Source organism: Citrus clementina, unplaced genomic scaffold (genome assembly GCF_000493195.1).
Source record: "Citrus clementina cultivar Clemenules unplaced genomic scaffold, Citrus_clementina_v1.0 scaffold_3, whole genome shotgun sequence".
In the NCBI taxonomy this organism is placed as follows: domain Eukaryota; kingdom Viridiplantae; phylum Streptophyta; class Magnoliopsida; order Sapindales; family Rutaceae; genus Citrus; species Citrus x clementina.
The window spans coordinates 6,226,669-6,244,800 of record NW_006262339.1 but is presented as its reverse complement, the minus strand read 5'-3'; the positions used below and the strand labels follow the sequence as shown (position 1 = coordinate 6,244,800).

Below are 18,132 nucleotides of genomic sequence, written 5' to 3'. Positions count from 1 at the left end.
ACGGCTGAGCCCCCATTCCTGGACGCAGGTGTACTTCCCCGCAGCCTAAAAGGTCAAGGGGGCCAATTATTGAAGAATTGAACTCGGATGATGAAAAAGAACAAGCAGCTGAAGAGAAAAATGATAATTCTAGGAAGCATGGTAGGTCTAGCAACGGGCCTGTTGTTGAGCGTCCTGAGGATGAGGCTGAAGGTGAAGTGTGTCCTTTGTTTTGGCGTTATGGCTTTTTTTTTAAAAAAAAAAAAAAAAATTTAAGGGGTGCACTGATTATTGTTTTCAGTCTGGAGGGATAATATCTTTTTTCCTTTTTCTCCAGAGAGGAAGAACAAACATCTACAACACAGGAATGACTATAGCCGATACAATGTTGCACAGCATCAACCCCAAACTCACAGTTACACCTTTTCTAGCTCTACTGTCAGTTACGGTGGTGCTAATGGTGCTTATTATACTTCCTCAAAGACAAGGAGGACGGGAAGTGATGGTGTAAGTTACCTTAAAGGATGATGATGAAGTGGATTACTTTCTGTCAATTCTTTTTTAATTAAAAAAATTTGATGATGTGTGTAACAGGTAACTTTTGAAGAAAGCAAAGAAGCTGATACTTCTACAAGGCAAGCATCACACCGAGTTTCAAGGGGGCTCCACAACAAGGTATATGTTGGATAATGTTTTGGATAGTCTTTTCAGTGGTCCTGTTTTGGGTTCTTGCTGTTGTATTTATGGGTAATTTGAGCTATTTTGTGTTCAATTTATGCATGATGTATGATTATTGATTCTATTCTGGAAATATATTTCATAGGGCCATTCTGTTGCAAGGAACCTAAATTCTGATGGTAAGGTGGATACAATGCAGACTTTGCACAATCTAGATGAAGGTATGTACGATTATATTTATGGTTTGTATTTCCTGTGTTGCAATTTGCGGGTGTAGACCTTATCTGCAGCAGTGGATATCTGATATGCTTATTTATGCTCTGGTTGGCCGTCCGCTTGTATTTTTGGATTTTTAACATCATTGACTAAATAAGATTTTAATGGTTGAACCTGCAGATGAGCTTGATGGTTTTGAAGAAGCTTGGAATGGAAATGCCAGAAAGGTCCTGCCTGGTTGGACTGGTAGTTTTATTGGCCATAATGAAATGGGTACGTTTTTGTGGCCTAGAATACGCTATTTTAATTTTGTCGGCTACTGTTGGCCATATGAGAGATCTTTTGGGTTGTCTTGGAATTAGAGTGTGATTCTTCATGAGAAATATGCAAGTGTTCTCTGTGATTGTTGAAATATTTAGTGTGCTTGTTTTCAATGAGATAACAAGTAAATGTGTTTATAATAAATCGTGAGTCACCTTAAATGATTGAATGGTGATAGCTATTCTAGGAAATGATCTGGAAATGCGATTGCATTTTGTGATCCAGTTATTTCTTGTGAATGTAGTTCTAAGTCCTTGATATGAATATAGCTTTGCAATTATGGTACTTGCATTTGGCAATCCTTGGGTTGCTTTTCTCAGTTGAAGTGAAAATTTTGTTGATACGGACATTTCTGATGGCAAAATCTCCATGTGATGAATACATGTCATGTTATGCAGGACTAGAAAATTTAGGTTGAAACACTTGGATTTAACCTATGAATGTGGGAGGTTGAGTTCTGACTTAGCTTTTTTTTTTAAGGTTGGTCATTTTATTTGTCTCATAAAAATATTCATTTGTTCGTCTAGGGATTCGTTAGTGCTTTTAATATAGTTTGGATAATGTAATATGTGAAGTAACATTTGATGCATTCAGCAATTCTTTATGGCAAGCCAATAGTATATATTGGGGCTTGATCTGGGATATGTAAGTTGATAATTTTTTTTTGGGATCTCAGGATCCGTTAGTGGTGGACAGAATCATCAGGCAGGTCGTGGAGGTTGGGCACTTCCTTCAGTGGAGCAATCACAGAACTCAGGGAGAGTGGCATTGGATGGATCTGGATCTTCACAGAAACATCATGCGGGGCGGATGAAAAATGCATCCAATGTCAAGGAGAGGACAACACGGCGGAGATTAGGAGAATAAGTTGAATAAGTTGGAAGGAATGGTGGATCATTTGTTCTCTCTTCTGTTTGCTTGAGATTAGTAGCAGCCTTTCTTTATTAGTTCCTCTAATTATGCTACGTCTGAATCTAAACTGATTATAGCCGACTTGCCTTTTGGGTCAATTTTATGGCCACCGCGATTGTTGAGGCAGTTGTAACTATCATCGTGTATGAACCCATTGGGTTACTTTTGAACCATATGGTCAATAATATCTCAATGGTACTCTGTATATTTTATTAAATGGCATTGAGTGTCTTCTTTTTAAGTCCTTAGTTTCCTGCGTGCTGTATCTTATATCTAAACTAGTAGTGGCTGGGAAGAGTGGCGGTCCTATGGTTCTTGATTCAAGCTCCCTAGTCTTGAGATAATATGATGTTGTTTTCAGTGGACCATACATAACGTTGCGGTGGTGCGTATTTGTTGCTGCCAGATAATTCGCAAAACGTTATCAGAAGCTAAGGCCCTGTTTGGTATTGTTTTTGAATCTGTATTTTCTGAGAATAAAAATGAAAATGAAAATGGTGTTTTGTAGTTACTGTATTTCGAATTTAAATATGTGTCTGGTATCATTTTTTGTATCCTATATTTTAAAACTGAAAACAATAATATGCGTTTGGTAGACACAGTTGAAAATGATAAAAACAGAGAATATGCGTTTGGTAATGTTTTTTTTAAAAACAGTTTTTACTAATCATTTACATTATATTTATAGTCATAAAATAATTTAACCAAATTTAATATAAAAAATTACATGATAATAAAGATTAAGAATTAACATTAATTAAAAAGAAGTTTGACATTGTCATTGTTTTTACACTATATAATTAAGATCTTACAACACATGATTTAAACAAAATAATTATAAAAAAACTACATGATACACATTATACATTACGTATGTAATCATGCCACATAAAAGCTGCAATTCCATCTCTTGTAGCATTCATCGCTGCGACACTTGCCGGAGATAAATCAAAAATAATTTCGACTAAGCATTTAAGTCATGTTTATTGTTACAAAATAATTGTTTAACTAATACATACACAAATATACCATAATAATTTAAACAAAATTATTATAAAAAATTACATGATGATAAATTTTAGTTTTAGCATTAATAAAAAAAAATTACATTGTCATTGTTTTTACATTATAATTAAGATATATATTACAACACATAATTTAAACAAAATAATTATAAAAAATTACATGGTAGACATTATGCATTACGTGTGTACATGCTGCATTTTTTGCAATTTCCAGACCCCAATTAACTGTCTCAGCTTCTGCAGATTGCTACATTGCCATTAAAACTGGATTTCTTTACAGCAGCAGCTGCAAATTCTCCCTTATGATTTCTGATGGCAATTCTCAGGCCAACATATTGATCTTTCCAACTTGGCTGAGAAAAAAAGCTAACACACCTAAATCATTTTCTTTTTTTAATAACACAAATTCATGTCAAAATGATATTTATGGAGTGACAGAACAAACGGAACAGGTGTATCGGCAACAAAACAACAAACCACATTTAAAAAAAATTAATTCACATTTTAAAAAATAACTACCCATCGAATATAATTCACGGTAGCAGTTTGCCAACATCCAATTAAACTGGACAATGTTCTTATACTAACACCAACTTAATCAATCTCATGCCAACAAAATCATATTTCCCAAATAGAAAATAATTATTAAATATAAGAAAGAAGGGGAATGATACAAAAAATTACTAGCAAACACAAAGATTCTCAACATTCACCATTTTCCCAAGCAAATTAAAACCCAATGGATAGCAAATTTGATTGTATGCAAGCCTTAAAAAAGAAAAATATCAGCAACTCACATAACAAAGATGGGGCCGAGAGGGCAAAAGCAGTCGAGGTAGTTGGATGGAGCAGCAGTGGTTGCGGCGAGATGGCGCACTAGCGGCGACGGAGATGAAGCAGCAGCGACGTCGATCGAGATGAAGCAGCAACGGCACCGGAGATGAAGTGCATCAACCGAGATGGGCACATAGAGAGAGAGCAGATCTGGAGAGAAAAGGACAGAAAGCTTGCTGTTGTGTGTAGATCGGCGAAGATAAGGAGAGGGAGAGGGAGAGTTTCGTTGTGAGCAGATCAAGAAAAGAGGTAGAGAGAGCACCGTGAGTCAGCTTCGTTGTGAGTAGATTAGGAAATTCGTGAACGAAATTTTTTGTTGGCTTTTGTTTTTTGATTTGTTTTTGAGTTTGGCTTTGTAATAAGTAGAGAACATGTTAAACATGTTTTTGCTTTGCTAGTTATAAAAAGTAGATTTGGATTTCTTATTTTGTAATTTGTTTTTAGATTCAGCCCACCAAACATGTATTACATCAGTACTCCGAAAATGAAAATGAAAACACTAACCCAAAAACAATACCAAACGGGCCCTAAATATTCAACAATTTTTCGTTAAGTATGCGATGATGAATCTATTTCTGTAAGAAACAGGGAGAAAATAATAATTGGCAAATTGATGATAGTTATGTACAAATCTTCAATAGAAAACCGACGACGTCGGCTCAGATTAAATTAATGGTACGTCTACTTTCTTTCATTAATTTAATAGTGTATTTGCTTTTTGAATTAGAAAATCAAAATCATTAATAGTAGTTATCTTATAAAATTAAAATCATTAATAGTAGTTATCTTATAAAATAAAAGTAAGAATTGGAATGGTGGAGTCAACCCAATTGAGAATGCGGGATAGGAGATTGATTTTTAAGAGAAAGATGCGAATGAGCCTTTTACTTATAAGAGTGACTATGGTACCTTCACAAAAATAAAAATATTCATTTTATCCATTAGTTATAATGAATTAATACGATATTGTTATTAATTATTATAGTTAATTAAATAATATATTATTATAATTGATTAATTAATATTAATATTAATATTATTAATTGATATTTTAATATATTATTGACAATTAATTAATAAATTTTTTTACAACTAATTAATATATTAGTATATTATTAACAATAATTATTAATAATACTAACCTTTGGATAAATAATCACTATAATTAAAATATAAAATAATAATTATGATAATTGTTCATTAAGTATCTTTTAGTAACTTGTTGCAATCGAACTCATTGCGGTTTTAATTCCAAGATAAAATAAACACATTAATGATAATGTAACTCATTTCGATTCCAATTCCTATTGTTTAAAGTAAATGATTTATTTTATAGCTACTGCTATAAAGGATATTTTTCAGCTGCAGGTGGTTTCTCGCCATGAAAAATATCTAGGCTTGCCGTCTATGATAGGAAGGAAATCTAAAAGCTTTTTCAATGATGTAAAGCTCAGAGTGTTAAATAAAATTCAAGGCTGGCAGCACAAGTTTTTCTCGAGTGGAGGCAAAGAGGTGCTCATTAAGGTTGTTGCACAAGCAGTCCCAACATTTGCTATGAGTGTGTTCAAAATTCTGTTGGGGCTGTGTGAGGAGATCCAAAAGGAAGTGGCTAAGTTTTGGTGGGGAACAGATGGAAAAAAGAAGGGCATTCACTGGAGGAGCTGGGAGAAGCTGAGCAAAGCAAAGATAAGGGGAGGCATGGGGTTCCGAGACCTATCAAGTTTCAACCAAGCTCTTGTGGCCAAGCAAGGGTGGAGAATCATCCATAACCCAAACTCCCTGGTATCTAGAGTCATGAAAGCGAGATACTTCAAGCATGTGGACTTCATGGAGGCGGGGCTGGGGTCAAAGCCTTCATTTATTTGGAGGAGCATCATGTGGGGGAGGCAAGTGATTCAAAATGGAGCTAGATGGAAAGTTGGGAATGGCCAAAAAGTTAAGGTGTATTCCAGCAATTGGCTGCCCTGACTTTCAACTTTCAAGCATGTCTTAGCTCCAGCAATAAGGGTAGACTTTACAGTGGCAGAGTTGATTGATGGTCAGCAAAGATGAAAGGAGAGGCTGATCCATGACTCCTTCACAAGGGAGGATGCGGAAGCCATCTAAAAATTCCCCTCCCTAAGAGACCAAAAGAGGACCAACTCATTTGACATTAAGACAGAAGAGGGAAGTATTTAGTGAAAAGTGGATACCAAGTGGCGATGAGATTAAAATTTCCAGATCAACCTTGCTGCTCATCTCAGAATTCAGACCTTTGGGGTGCCCTTTGGAAGCTGGTCGTGCTTGAGAAGATAAAGATTTTCTTATGGCGAGCTATCAATAACATACTCCCTACATCGGAAAATCTTTGGAAGAGGAGAGTAATGCAGGAGCTAATATGTCAAATTTGTAGCAGCAATGTGGAAACTATATCTCATGCTCTGCTAGATTGTAAAATGGCTAAGAAATTCTGGAGAAGCTCTCAATTCCCAGAGATGCTGGTAAAGAGCAAATCTCATGATATAAGCGGGATGTTCCAAGGTCTGACCAAAAAGCAACATATTAGCAAGATGGAGACTGTTGCAGCACTTCTATGGATAATCTGGACTGCAAGAAACAAGTGGTTATTTGAGGGGAGAAAAGATGATCCAATAAGTCTGGTGGCAAGGGCTGAGTCAATAGTGGAAGCTTTCAGAAACTCCAGAAAACCTCTCGAGAACTTCCAAGCAAGGAAAGAGGATGATAAGGCAAACCAATGGTGTCCTCCCCTAAAAGGCTGGCTGAAAGTTAATGTTGATGCAGCAGTGGATGAAAAAAGACAGGTAGCTGGCTTGGGGGTAATGGTTAGAGACTGGAAGAGCAACTGCATAGCGGCTGCTATAAAGACAAGTAGATTTTTCAGAAGTGTATCAATGGTAGAAGCAGCAGCCATGGAATGGGGAATGCAGGTTGCTGCTAGAGTTGGAGGAAAATCTGTACTGATAGAATCGGATTCCCATGAATTAGTTGAGCTTGTAAATAACAGAATTAGCAGCATGTCAGAAATTGTTTGGGTGATCCTTGAAATTCTGGAAAAAAAGAATAATTTCCAAAATTTCAAAGCTCAGCACACTCCTAGATTATGTAATGGCATATCTCACTCTTTAGCTAAGTTGGCATTGCAAAAGAAAGAATCTGTAATGTGGCTGGATGAATTTCTAGTAGATATCTTGTACCGGATTTCATGTTAATCAATGGATAGGTTTACTTCCTTTTAAAAAAAAAAAAGTAAATGATTTATTCTAATTTACATTCTTCATTATTTTTCTAACTTATTTCCATTCTAATTTAGTAAAGGATCATATAATTATCCAGTTAAAAGCCGGTGCAACTGTCAGGCGGCTGCTATTGAGAGGATTAAGAGTGAGTTCATAATATTAACTAATATAAATATGTGTTTATTGGGTTTTCTGTTCAAGAGAAGTTTTTTTTTTTAAAAAAAATATTGATATACAGGACTCATACAATTGGGAGGAACCTCATGCACATTAATCTTAATACAACATCTCGTGTACACTAATCTTAATACAATCTTAACGTATTGATCTTACAATATCTTTTGTACATTGATCTTAATACAACCTTAATACATTAATCTTTTGAAGTACTGCTTAAATATTGATATTTACAATTAGATTATTTATTGAAACCTTATATACATTGATCTTTGGTATTTACTATCAAAATTTTTAATTTGGACCTTGGGAACTCGTACATTGATCTTTAGTATTTATAATTAGATTTTTCAAATACAATTGGGAACTCATATCTATTGCCCAAATTTCCTCGTGTACATTACTTGAATTTTTTAAACTCACTCTAATATTCGAGAGATTAGAGTATTACCTAAATATACAATTGGGACCTCATGTATATTCATCTTTGATATTTACATTCAGTCTGATTATACAATTGAGACTTTATCTACATTAATTTTTAATGATTATAAATAGATTATATAATTAGGAGCCATATACAATTTATATTGAGAGAATACTTTTATAAAAACCTGAGCGCTCGCACTCAAAAACCTTTTCACTAAGCCAAAGGTCAGTGGTGTTTCAGACCAGTTATTAAATCATAAGAATGAATGACACGACACGTATGTTCAACCGCCGATTCGATAAATTCATCAAATCAGCGGGAACCACCGATTGCCCTTCTGGCTGTGATTTATTTAACTAGGGTTTTCATTTCATTTTCACTCGAATAAAAATTAAAAAGGTGAAAAATGGCGGCAATTAGAACCACAGCAAACATGATCCGCAACGAAATTCTGATGCTGCATCATCGACCACTATCGTCCTCTTGCTCTTCCCTTTCGTTATCATCAATCCAAACAAGGCTGCCTGGCTTTCGTGGGAGTACGACCCTCCGATTCACACAGCACCGTGGAATTAACTTCGGCGGCACTCGCTACGCGGCTTCCGACTCCGGCTCCGACGACAAGGTATCTGCTCGTTTCTCCCAAGTTAAGCAGCTTTTACGGGAAGCCGAAGAGCGGGCGAGCTCCGCCGGCAATGAGCCCATCCCCAAAATCACTCTAGGTACTTCCAAGTTGCTTATGCCTGCCTTTACATTGATAAGAGGATTTTTTAAACTAGAACAAGTCAGTTAGTCCAACGTAGTTGATTCCTATGTGACTTATTGACGCGAAGGGACAATTTAATTCAAAGTGAACCAATTAAGCAAGCTTTTCTTTTTCATTTAGGTTAATATGATCAAGCTGAGGTTATCATCTATTCATGAACGTCATTTCTTCCAGACGATTATTTCCTTATTCCTCTAATGTGTTCAGTTGGATGCCACTGCTTTCTGCAATTAGTTAGAGAAGATTGCTCGGAGAGTGAAGACTTTGGCAGTGTGATTGTTGTCGATGTTAAGGAAATCGATTATGTTTTTGTGGAACTTGTGGAGCTTTGATTACAGCTTCTGTTGTTTCTCTTGTCGTGTAGGAACTATGATCATGCAATCTCATCTTTACAAACTCTTGCCATCTGCTATCGTGCCATTGAGGCTTACACAAGAATATAGAACCCCCTTGACACAGCTTAAAAACTTTTAAAATAGTGTAGAAGATCAATTTTTTTATTTTACAGTAACATAATGTTTCTGGTGGTAAATTTTAGTTATCTGTTGTCTTCTTGCAATTTATATTGGAACTAATTCTTAATTTCAATATGAGGTATCTTTCTTCAATTTGGTTTCTGTCAGCATGATCTATGTTAACATGTTACAGACCATGTCACTGTTAGTTTTGCAAGAAGTGGTGGCCCTGGGGGTCAGAATGTGAACAAAGGTATGCTGTTCACTTTTTCATTTTCACCTCTATTCTGCATCCCCTACAAATCTGCCCTTGCGACTTCTACTGAGGTTTCTTTTATTTAATTTTACAGTGAACACTAAGGTGGACATGCGTTTCAATGTTCAAAATGCATATTGGCTTAGTGACAGAGTCAGGCAGAGGATTATGCAAATGGTACGTTACGTTCATTTATACTGTATGCATAGAAGGATTTGTTTCATAGCAAATTTATTTTATAAAACCGAGGCAAGGTTGTCAAGTTTGTGCTCTAGTAGGATACAGTGGGATTGTCTGGTAGGAAATATTCATCCTAAGGTGTATTTAGGACATTGTTAATATTATTATTAAGATAGAAATAGAACCAGTATAGGTTAAGATTACCAATTGCTAATTTTTCCAACCCCGAACTGACAGATAGTTGTCAATTTTCCCTCTTCCTAACCCATAAATTTAACTTTAACCTTGTCAAACAAGAGGACTGGTGTGGTGCTCTTTGCTATTTAAAATCACAAAATTGCTTTCCATTGGGTAAATGCAAATTCTAAATATATATTTGATCAAATAAATGTTAACTCTCCTATAATAACATTTTACCCAGCTGAGGTGGCCTTCATGTCTTGTCCCTGCATCATGATAACCAGCATTGTTACCCCTAGTCCTCTTCCATGTGTGAATGTGTACATGAGAGGGCAGGCATCTGCTAAGCATGACGACTGCATCTTATATATTTTGAGCCTTATGTATGCCGTTGCTTGTCTAGATCTGTTCATGGTCTGATCTGCTTGATTTTCCTCAAGAATTTGACAATTGCTTTCTATATCAACAGGAGAAGAATCGGATCAACAAAGATGGTGAAATCGTGATTTCTTCTACAAAAACTAGGACGCAGAAGTAAACTCTCGCCCCGTCTTCTCCTTTTTGTCTGCATTTTGCTTATGTGCTGCCAAAGCAAATTGTTAATACACCATATTTCTTCAGGGGTAATATTGAAGATGCATTGGGGAAACTACAGGTACCTGTTTGCTTTTCTGTGCTTGCTGTGTCACTTTTTCATCGTGTAATTATAACTGGCTGTACCGAATTTGTAATTTAAGATGTATAAACTGCCTGAAAGAGCTAGATTGATTGGTATGTGCTTCAATGACAGATTGGTTGTACGGTCATTACAACTAAGTTGACATGAAGGGATTTGCTATCATATTTTTAAAATTAGTTTTTTTTTTCCCCTCTTTTTTGATGGACTAAACAAAAAAACAGGCTATCATTGATGCTGCCTCTTATGTTCCCCCACCTCCTTCAGAAGAGAAGAAGAAGAAAATGACTAAGTTGTAAGAGCTCAATCAACCCATGTTTTCTCATTGAATTTTTCTTTCAGCATTGCTGCCTGCTGCTCCACATCTATATTATTGTTTTTGTATAGTTTGCAGGTTATATTTTAAATTTGCACATGCTTTTCGACTTTGTACCCTGTAAGTTAGGGTTCATGGATTCTGACAGGCTTTAAATTAACTCTTATAATTGTTTTTGGTATTTTGAAGGGCTGCAATTGGGGAACAGAAACGCCTGAAAAGTAAAAAGGCTGTTTCCGAGAAGAAGGCATTTAGAAGAAGTCGAGACAGTTGGGACAAATGATCGTTATTGCATAGTTTATTGATCAAATTTGTAGTTTCCTGCCGTCCCTTGCAATTCGGAGACACTGGAGGGTAGGGACTGCCGGAAAGCAATCAAATGTGCTTTCGGCTGCATTCTTTGATGAAATTTCAAAATTTATTATTTGATGTAAGAATTAAGATGGCCATTCCAGTATAGACTATAAATCAGGGTCCTTGTAGAACACACAGTGAACATTGGAATATATCATAGAGACTAAAAGAGCTTCCGTAGTAGATACAATATCTCTTGTACTAGATGGCAATTTTATTTTATTTTATAATTTTGTACAGCCTATACTCGTTATTTCTGTGTTTGTCTTGAGTTACGTGTTAAGTAAGTTTCATGAACGGGAAATAAAGAAGGGCCAGTAGAGAGCTTGTGTAAATCGAATTTGAATAGACAATCAGGTAATTAACAAATTAAAAAGGGGGAAAAAAAAGAAAAATCAATTGAATGTTTTCTAGTTGTTTTTATGAGGAAATGTATTCACAAGTAATGATTCAGTCAGAGGAAAAAAGAAAGGCTTAAAAAATAACATATATGAACAAATAGATAAATATACATAACCTAACATGATAACTCTTAACTCAATGAGTATTGTTTCTCATCCATCCACCATCCGCACATGATATTATTATATTTACCACGTTGCGTATGTATATATGATGACGAATGAATGAATAAAAAAGGTTTAAAGCTCCGGCAGCTCCCCCAAGAATTATCTATTAGTAATAAATAAGAAAACCTACTTTCTGATGACATGCTCTTCACCAGATTGTCGATCAAGATGCTTGATCCACCGGCTCCCACCCTTGGCTGAGCTGGAAACAGCACCACTGGTAGCGACGTGTGCAATATCAAGTCCTTTACCCACCGGAAGATACACGGAGCGAACAAGCCGCCGTGACCTCCCATCAAGAACATTCTTCCATCTGAAAGTGGAATCATTTCTTGAGTAAGCATTCTTGCACACCAAAACTGCTCCTCTGCTGCTCAAGTTGGCCAGCCTCAACACCCTGGCAAAGTCCTTTCGGCGGCTATCCACCACCAAGAAATCTATATCAACTAACCCATCCATCAACTCCTCATCATCAGCCTCACCTGTAATCACTTGTGGTGAGAAACCTGCCTCTCCGAGGGCATGTACGTACTCTGATCTTGACCGTTCATCGGGAACTAAACACACGTGTCTCCCACCTGTGTGTCGGCTTGCAACAGCCAGGCCTACGCTTGTTGCTGTGGCTCCCCCGTGTGACCATGTTTCCACTATCAATCTGGCATCCCAGCCCGCTGCCATGGCTGACACCAGCTCCGCCACCCCGGATTCATGAGAAAGTTCGCACTGCAGACGAAATTAACCAGAAACCAAATAATTAACAACTGGGTTGGTTATCAAAGAAAATGAAAACCTTTTTTTTCTTTTTCACTTGGATTATCAATTAATTGCTTACAGATTTAACGGTATCGATGTAGGCTTTTGATGCTGTCTCTGGAGACCAAACGAGCTTCATGATATTTCTTCTTCTAAGCGGGTAATTTTCTTCTCCTTTGTGCTTCGTTTCGAAGTTGTGCTTTGCTTAGTTGCCAAGCCAAAAGCGAAAAATGGATTGCATTTTGAAAGAGCTGTTCGTGTTGGCTTCTTATTCAAGACAGAAAGGGTCCTAGAAAGTGCTTTGGTGGACCGTTGACATTGCACAGCTCAAATCCGACGTGGGGGGGCGGATTCGGATTACTATGGATTTGTTTTTCAGACTTGTTTTTCTGAGACCCGTCTGGTTTTTATCATTTGGAAGCCATTTTAAAATTGCGAGGTTGGCTATACATTCTGTAGTATTAAATTCCATTTAATACAAATACCCAGCCTGTACTCTGAAAAATACAATAATGGTTAAATTACAACAAAATACAGTAAAAATATATATAAATTTAGGTCGTTTTCAACGTGCTTTATTACTTGTTTACCCAATTCATCATGTATCAGAAAAAGAAAATACCCGAGCCAGCGCTGATTTTAAAGAGTCATTTTTGCATTAAAAGGGAAAGGGTATAGATTCTTTTCCCACATTAGTGAATGTGAATTGGAGAATCGCATGTACCATCGTGTGGTACTTGTTTGAGCAAGAACTAGGTCTTAAATAACCAGCTGTTTTCAGTTAATTTATCTTCCCATTACTTGCCTTTTTACAGCATGAGTCCAGCTCCATAATTCATTAATGTAACAATTACCTCGTTAATGCCTATGTGGTCCGTTATGTAAATTGAATCCCCAGTAAACTGGATGCGGTCACCAAAAATGCTTCTTGTTTTCCTTCCAATCTTTAGGCTTTAGTTGGTTGAGTGGGGGAGAGTAGTGCTAGTGGGTGTAGCTTCTTACAACATCTTTTTGCCAATTTTCTTCAAGCATTTAAGAACGTTGAATTTAGGCTCAACTTACCATCTGCCTCTTCAGCACTGTATCGAACATATAAATCGAAGACCGTTCACGAATAATAGCTATCCACACATTTCTCCATTGACATATTTGCTTATGATGAAATTATTAAAATGTAATATAGTTACAAATTGGACGTGTTTTGGTAAAATAATAAAAGGAAAAAAAAAAATGGGGGTTATCATCCGTGTGAAGGCGATCGATCTTCTGCTGCAAGCAAAGTACGAAAAGAAGTCGCTTACAGATTGAAATCGACCTCTATCAAAACACCCACATTGGTCGTTTCTTTAACCCACGTCAACTATGGACCAAGTATTGTGCCGACGTGGACATCTGGAAATGACGGCCACAATTGTCATAGCCAATTGGCTTTTTTTATATTTTAAAAATATTTTTGATTCTGGTTTTTTTTTTTTTAAGTATTGTATATAGTACAATCAATTCCAACATAAACCTGAAGTAGAGTATTCAACTGAAGCCCAACAAAAATCACTTACGTAGTCATTGAAGAGACTCAAATCCTCCACCTTAGAACTAAGGGAAGAAGGTGTTGATCAACATAATCAAAGAGTTATCAAATATAATAAGAAGTTGATTTTAAATTTATTAATAATCTTCTAAACTTCAATTTAATATCATTACGATTAAATTGAAATTTTCAATTAATCCAATTGGGAATTACCTAATAACTCAAATATACTTGATAAATTTGGGATGGATTACATTATATTTTAAATATTTTGTGAAATTTGGTTGCAATATACGTCATGCTTCTATGTGGAACAGCTATCAATTTGTTTAGAAATTATTATCATTAACTTTGTTAATCTAGTACTTAATTCTGTCTCTATACATAATTAATCAGATATTCCCTTTTATTTATTCAAAAAAAAAAGATATTCAAAATGGGCCTCCTTTTGTCTAAAATGGGGTTTTCTTTGAGGCTCTAAGCGGATGCGCCTCCAAGCCGGTGAAAACGATCAGCTATCACATCAAAATGGATTTTGACATATTGCTTAGCAGTTATTTTAATTAGTATACATTAATATTAAACAATTCTAAATCAATGCCATTAGTCTTTGTTGTGAGTTGTGACTTTCATCATCAAACTTGGGCAGCAAATTGCATTAACTTTAATTAGTGCTTATCTCAGGTTTATGATGCAAGCAGTGGCGTGTCCAGCCAATAACCAAAATTAGGTAAGCATTTGGCACAAAGATTAACAACTTGGGTTAACATAATCATTGCAGAGAGCTTAAATTTCATATTGATGCTCCGAATACTTAGAAGTGGTTTACTGTGAACAACTTACATTACTAAGTTATCGTTGTCAAACTGTTGACACCAATATCTGAATTTAGGATTAGAATACTCATTTAATCAGAACACTTTTGATTTTTTACGGATCTCGTGTTACCTGTGTTTTAGTATTAGTATATGATTATAATTTAATTATTTTTTAATTTTAATTTATTAATCACTAATTATATTAATAAAATTTACTCAAAAGAAGATCATATAAAAAGAGAATCATAATCCTTGAATTTATATGCCCACAATTAAATTTGTCGAATTGGGCAATGGAATTTTAATCGTCCTTGTCTTCTCCCAATGGCATATGCTGAGATGCTGAGATCACCTATATCGATCACGAATTCACCAAAGATTATCGAGAAGCATGATCAAGTCAAATTTAATTTTTCCACGTTGTCGTTAGCCTTTGGAAAATTCAATTAAAAAAGAGTACGGTTTGACGAATAATAAAAATGAGTGTCCCGTCCGTACGTTGTTTTTGGCCCCTTGCGGCTTTCTTTCACAAGTCTGAATCTGAAAATATTATCATTTGCCAACCTTAATTTTCCTTTCAAAGATATCAAGCCTTGGCTGATTGTTCCAGCAAACATTCTGGGGCGGTTCTTTAACGAGTCAATGTTAAAGCCGGGCCTTTTACGGACTCTTCACAGGGAACGATCCTCGAGCACACTTCAAAATTAGAAAGCTTGAAGTCTGTGAAATCCCAACCCAGTTATTATTAATAATAAATTAAGCCTTCGAGAAAAGGGCTAGAGAGCTAAAGCATCGGCTGGTCAGCTAAACCGTTCTTCACCACTGACTAAACGATAAAATCTCTTTGAAGCATTTCGTCAAACACTAGGCATAAACGGCTGGTCAGCTAAACCGTTCTTCACCACTGACTAAACGATAAAATCTCTTTGAAGCATTTCGTCAAACACTAGGCATAAACACAACAATCTCAGACAAACCGAAAAGCGAAAACATTTTGCGATCTATCAAATCCAGGTGTCACACTCCAGGACCCTCCAGGATCCACGTGTCATCAACCCTCGCCACACTTCTCCTCCAATTTCAAACCCCCTCTCCAAACTCTCTACAATCAAAACAACTCAAAAACATTGCTAAAACGACATAAAAATATGCGTCGTATCAAACCTTCTCTGCGCTCCCCGAAGAGTATTCCCTCCATCTTTCGTGCCCTGCACAATCAAAACGATCGAAGTAATGCCGGTCCATTGGCCTCGCAGCTAAAATCCCGGTCCGTGGTCCGGTTCAGCGGTCCAGACACTATAAAATACCTACAGGGTCTGTTAACCAACGATGTGCGCAAGTTCGGTGAACCCGCGGGTAAGAGAGAAAAAACGTCAACGTTGACGACGCCAAATTTGCCTTACGAGTCTGCTTCGCCGGTTTACGCGGCGTTGTTGACTCCTCAGGGGAAGTTTTTGTACGACTTGTTCTTGTATGCCCCGCCTCCGCCCGAGGAGAAGCTGGACCGGACGGGGTCTGGACCTAGCTCAGGCTCTCATGATCGGTCGGTCGAGGTGTTTGCTGACGTTGATGGGTCGGTGTTGGATGAGTTACTGCACACTTTTAAGAAGTAAGCTCCTTTATGTTTCCTTCAAAATTCTGTATTTGCTTTATTTGCAACTTTTGGCAACGTATTTCTGCTGATTAGTATATAACTTGCTTTTGTATTTTAGCTCATTCTGTTGTAGTTCTGAAACGTGTAACTCGTGCTTATGCTTTGCGGATTGAAATTTCATATAATATGATTTGATGAATTAATGACAAATACTAATCTGCAAGTGCGCTTTTGTACAAAATGGTTATTTTTAAAGCTTTATGGGCATTTTGTTTCCCATTATTGCCTCTAATACATTTATGGGCAAGTGAGATTTTTGCAGTTTCAAAATTTTCCCCTGTTTTCTGTCACATGCATTAAGCACTTTTTTTTGCCTTACATAGCCAGTAGGCTCTTTTGGTATGATTGCCTGGAGTTTCAACATGTTATTTCATTTTTGTAGATACCGGTTGAGATCTAAGGTTGAGATTGAGAATGTTGCGGAAGACTTTTCTTGCTGGCAGCGTTTTGGCGGAAAGCTATCTGAGAACTCTTCTACTGCGGAAGAACCAGAGGCTGCCGCAGTTGGCTGGGGTACTGGCGTTGATCGTGCTGGCATGTCGGCTTCACATGGTAATGATGTTGGATGGCAATGGTTTAAGGATCCTCGATTGGATTGTCTTGGATTTAGGGGAATCTTCAAATCTAGTGGAATACGTGAGTTGTCAACACCGACCTATTTCAAAAGCTTGAAAGTGCTCTATTACCCCTACTTGTTGATTGAGTTGCCTTTTCCTTTTTCATTTTTTTCCCGTTTGTCTGTGCAGCACCTCTCGTTGAGGCTGACAAAGAAACCGATGAGATGAATTATCTTTTATGCAGATTAGAGCAGGGAGTTGCCGAAGGCTCAACTGAAATACCAAAAGGTATTTCCTCCTTAATAGCATACTTTTATGTTTTGGTGTGTGGAAAAAGAAAGGGGCGGTAGGTTTAGTCCTGTTTAAAGTTTGAATTGTCCATCTTTTCATAAAGCTACTGTTAAGTTTCAGCTGTGACACTGATTAAATTCATTTTCTTTCAATTTCTCTTGGAAATTAAACAATGAACACCCTGCTCATGTTTTGATTTGGTAACTTGTGGCGCGTTTAGTAATCTTGTTTATCACTTTTTTACTTCTATCATGACATTGTCCATTTTTTCTACGAGAGTTAACTTGTTTTGTCTGACCTTTCAATCTGAACTTGTTTCCTAATCAGGGGAGGCAATGCCACTAGAATACAATCTTGCTGGTCTAAATGCAATAAGCTTTGACAAAGGTTGTTATGTCGGTCAAGAGTTAATAGCTCGCACACACCATCGTGGGGTTATTCGAAAGCGTTTGCTTCCACTGAGGTTTCTTGATAATAGAGGAAATGGTAATTTTCTTTCCATTTGGTTTCAGTATACTATTCTTTTTTATATTTATGTGTTGCAACTTGCAAGCAATTTCTTTCTCTTTGCAGAACTGGAGCAGAAAGTTGCTCCTGGCTCAGAAGTGATTGACGCTGAATCTGGCAAAAAGGCTGGAAAGGTGACAACTGCTCTAGGCTGTCGTGGCCTTGGTGTCCTGCGGTTGGAGGAAGTCTTAAAAGAATCAGGTGCATTGACCATTCAAGGGCAGGAAGATGTTAGAGTTGAGGCCATCAGACCAAACTGGTGGCCTGCTGAGTGGCTTCAAGAGAATCAACAGCATAGTGTCGCTGCTTAGAGAGTTTTATATCTAGAGGGTAAGGGCTACTGTTGGAACCAGATCAATTATGCACTTTTTTGCCTCATATGTATTTTTTTTTCCCCCTCAGGAGCAAATAAAATGAGGATAGATCTCAGGAAAATTGAGTTGTGCTATTATCGATAGTTATCC

General features: G+C 36.8%; 5 protein-coding genes across 6 annotated transcripts in view; 4 read left to right on the top strand and 1 right to left on the bottom strand.

Moving 5' to 3' along the window:
• The window catches only part of LOC18046934, a 2,629-nt gene extending 281 nt beyond the window's left edge, over positions 1 to 2,348 (top strand). The window contains exons 2-7 of the mRNA XM_006440349.2: positions 29 to 192; positions 317 to 486; positions 574 to 654; positions 803 to 878; positions 1,054 to 1,146; positions 1,871 to 2,348. Coding sequence (XP_006440412.2) covers positions 29 to 192; positions 317 to 486; positions 574 to 654; positions 803 to 878; positions 1,054 to 1,146; positions 1,871 to 2,061 — 775 coding nt within the window. The 3' untranslated portion in view covers positions 2,062 to 2,348. The remainder of the gene's footprint in view (positions 1 to 28; positions 193 to 316; positions 487 to 573; positions 655 to 802; positions 879 to 1,053; positions 1,147 to 1,870) is intronic.
• Positions 2,349 to 5,372: 3,024 nt separating this feature from the next.
• Positions 5,373 to 5,933, top strand: LOC112100351 (uncharacterized mitochondrial protein AtMg00310-like). Its single transcript, XM_024189569.1, has one exon. The coding sequence runs from the start codon at positions 5,373 to 5,375 to the stop codon at positions 5,931 to 5,933; it is 561 nt and encodes a 186-aa protein (XP_024045337.1).
• A 2,058-nt stretch (positions 5,934 to 7,991) lies between these two features.
• On the top strand, positions 7,992 to 11,181 carry LOC18046933 (peptidyl-tRNA hydrolase ICT1, mitochondrial). The gene is made up of 7 exons (XM_006440348.2): positions 7,992 to 8,530; positions 9,223 to 9,282; positions 9,380 to 9,462; positions 10,115 to 10,179; positions 10,267 to 10,300; positions 10,546 to 10,616; positions 10,827 to 11,181. The coding sequence occupies exons 1-7, from the start codon at positions 8,215 to 8,217 to the stop codon at positions 10,918 to 10,920; spliced, it is 723 nt and encodes a 240-aa protein (XP_006440411.1). The 5' UTR covers positions 7,992 to 8,214; the 3' UTR covers positions 10,921 to 11,181.
• A 270-nt stretch (positions 11,182 to 11,451) lies between these two features.
• Positions 11,452 to 12,774, bottom strand: LOC18046932. Its single transcript, XM_006440347.2, has 2 exons — positions 12,393 to 12,774; positions 11,452 to 12,283 (listed from the first exon to the last, which is right to left on the bottom strand). The coding sequence occupies exons 1-2, from the start codon at positions 12,450 to 12,452 to the stop codon at positions 11,687 to 11,689; spliced, it is 657 nt and encodes a 218-aa protein (XP_006440410.1). The 5' UTR covers positions 12,453 to 12,774; the 3' UTR covers positions 11,452 to 11,686.
• Positions 12,775 to 15,149: 2,375 nt separating this feature from the next.
• LOC18046931 (putative transferase At4g12130, mitochondrial) lies at positions 15,150 to 18,103 on the top strand. Of its 2 annotated transcripts, XM_024187869.1 has the most exons (6): positions 15,150 to 15,527; positions 15,610 to 16,268; positions 16,696 to 16,949; positions 17,060 to 17,158; positions 17,489 to 17,647; positions 17,735 to 18,103. In XM_024187869.1, the coding sequence occupies exons 2-6, from the start codon at positions 15,808 to 15,810 to the stop codon at positions 17,977 to 17,979; spliced, it is 1,218 nt and encodes a 405-aa protein (XP_024043637.1). In that variant the 5' UTR covers positions 15,150 to 15,527; positions 15,610 to 15,807; the 3' UTR covers positions 17,980 to 18,103. The 2 variants fall into 2 exon arrangements, with proteins under 2 accessions (XP_024043637.1, XP_024043636.1); XM_024187868.1 differs by having other exon boundaries at positions 15,150 to 16,268.
• Positions 18,104 to 18,132: the final 29 nt, after the last annotated feature.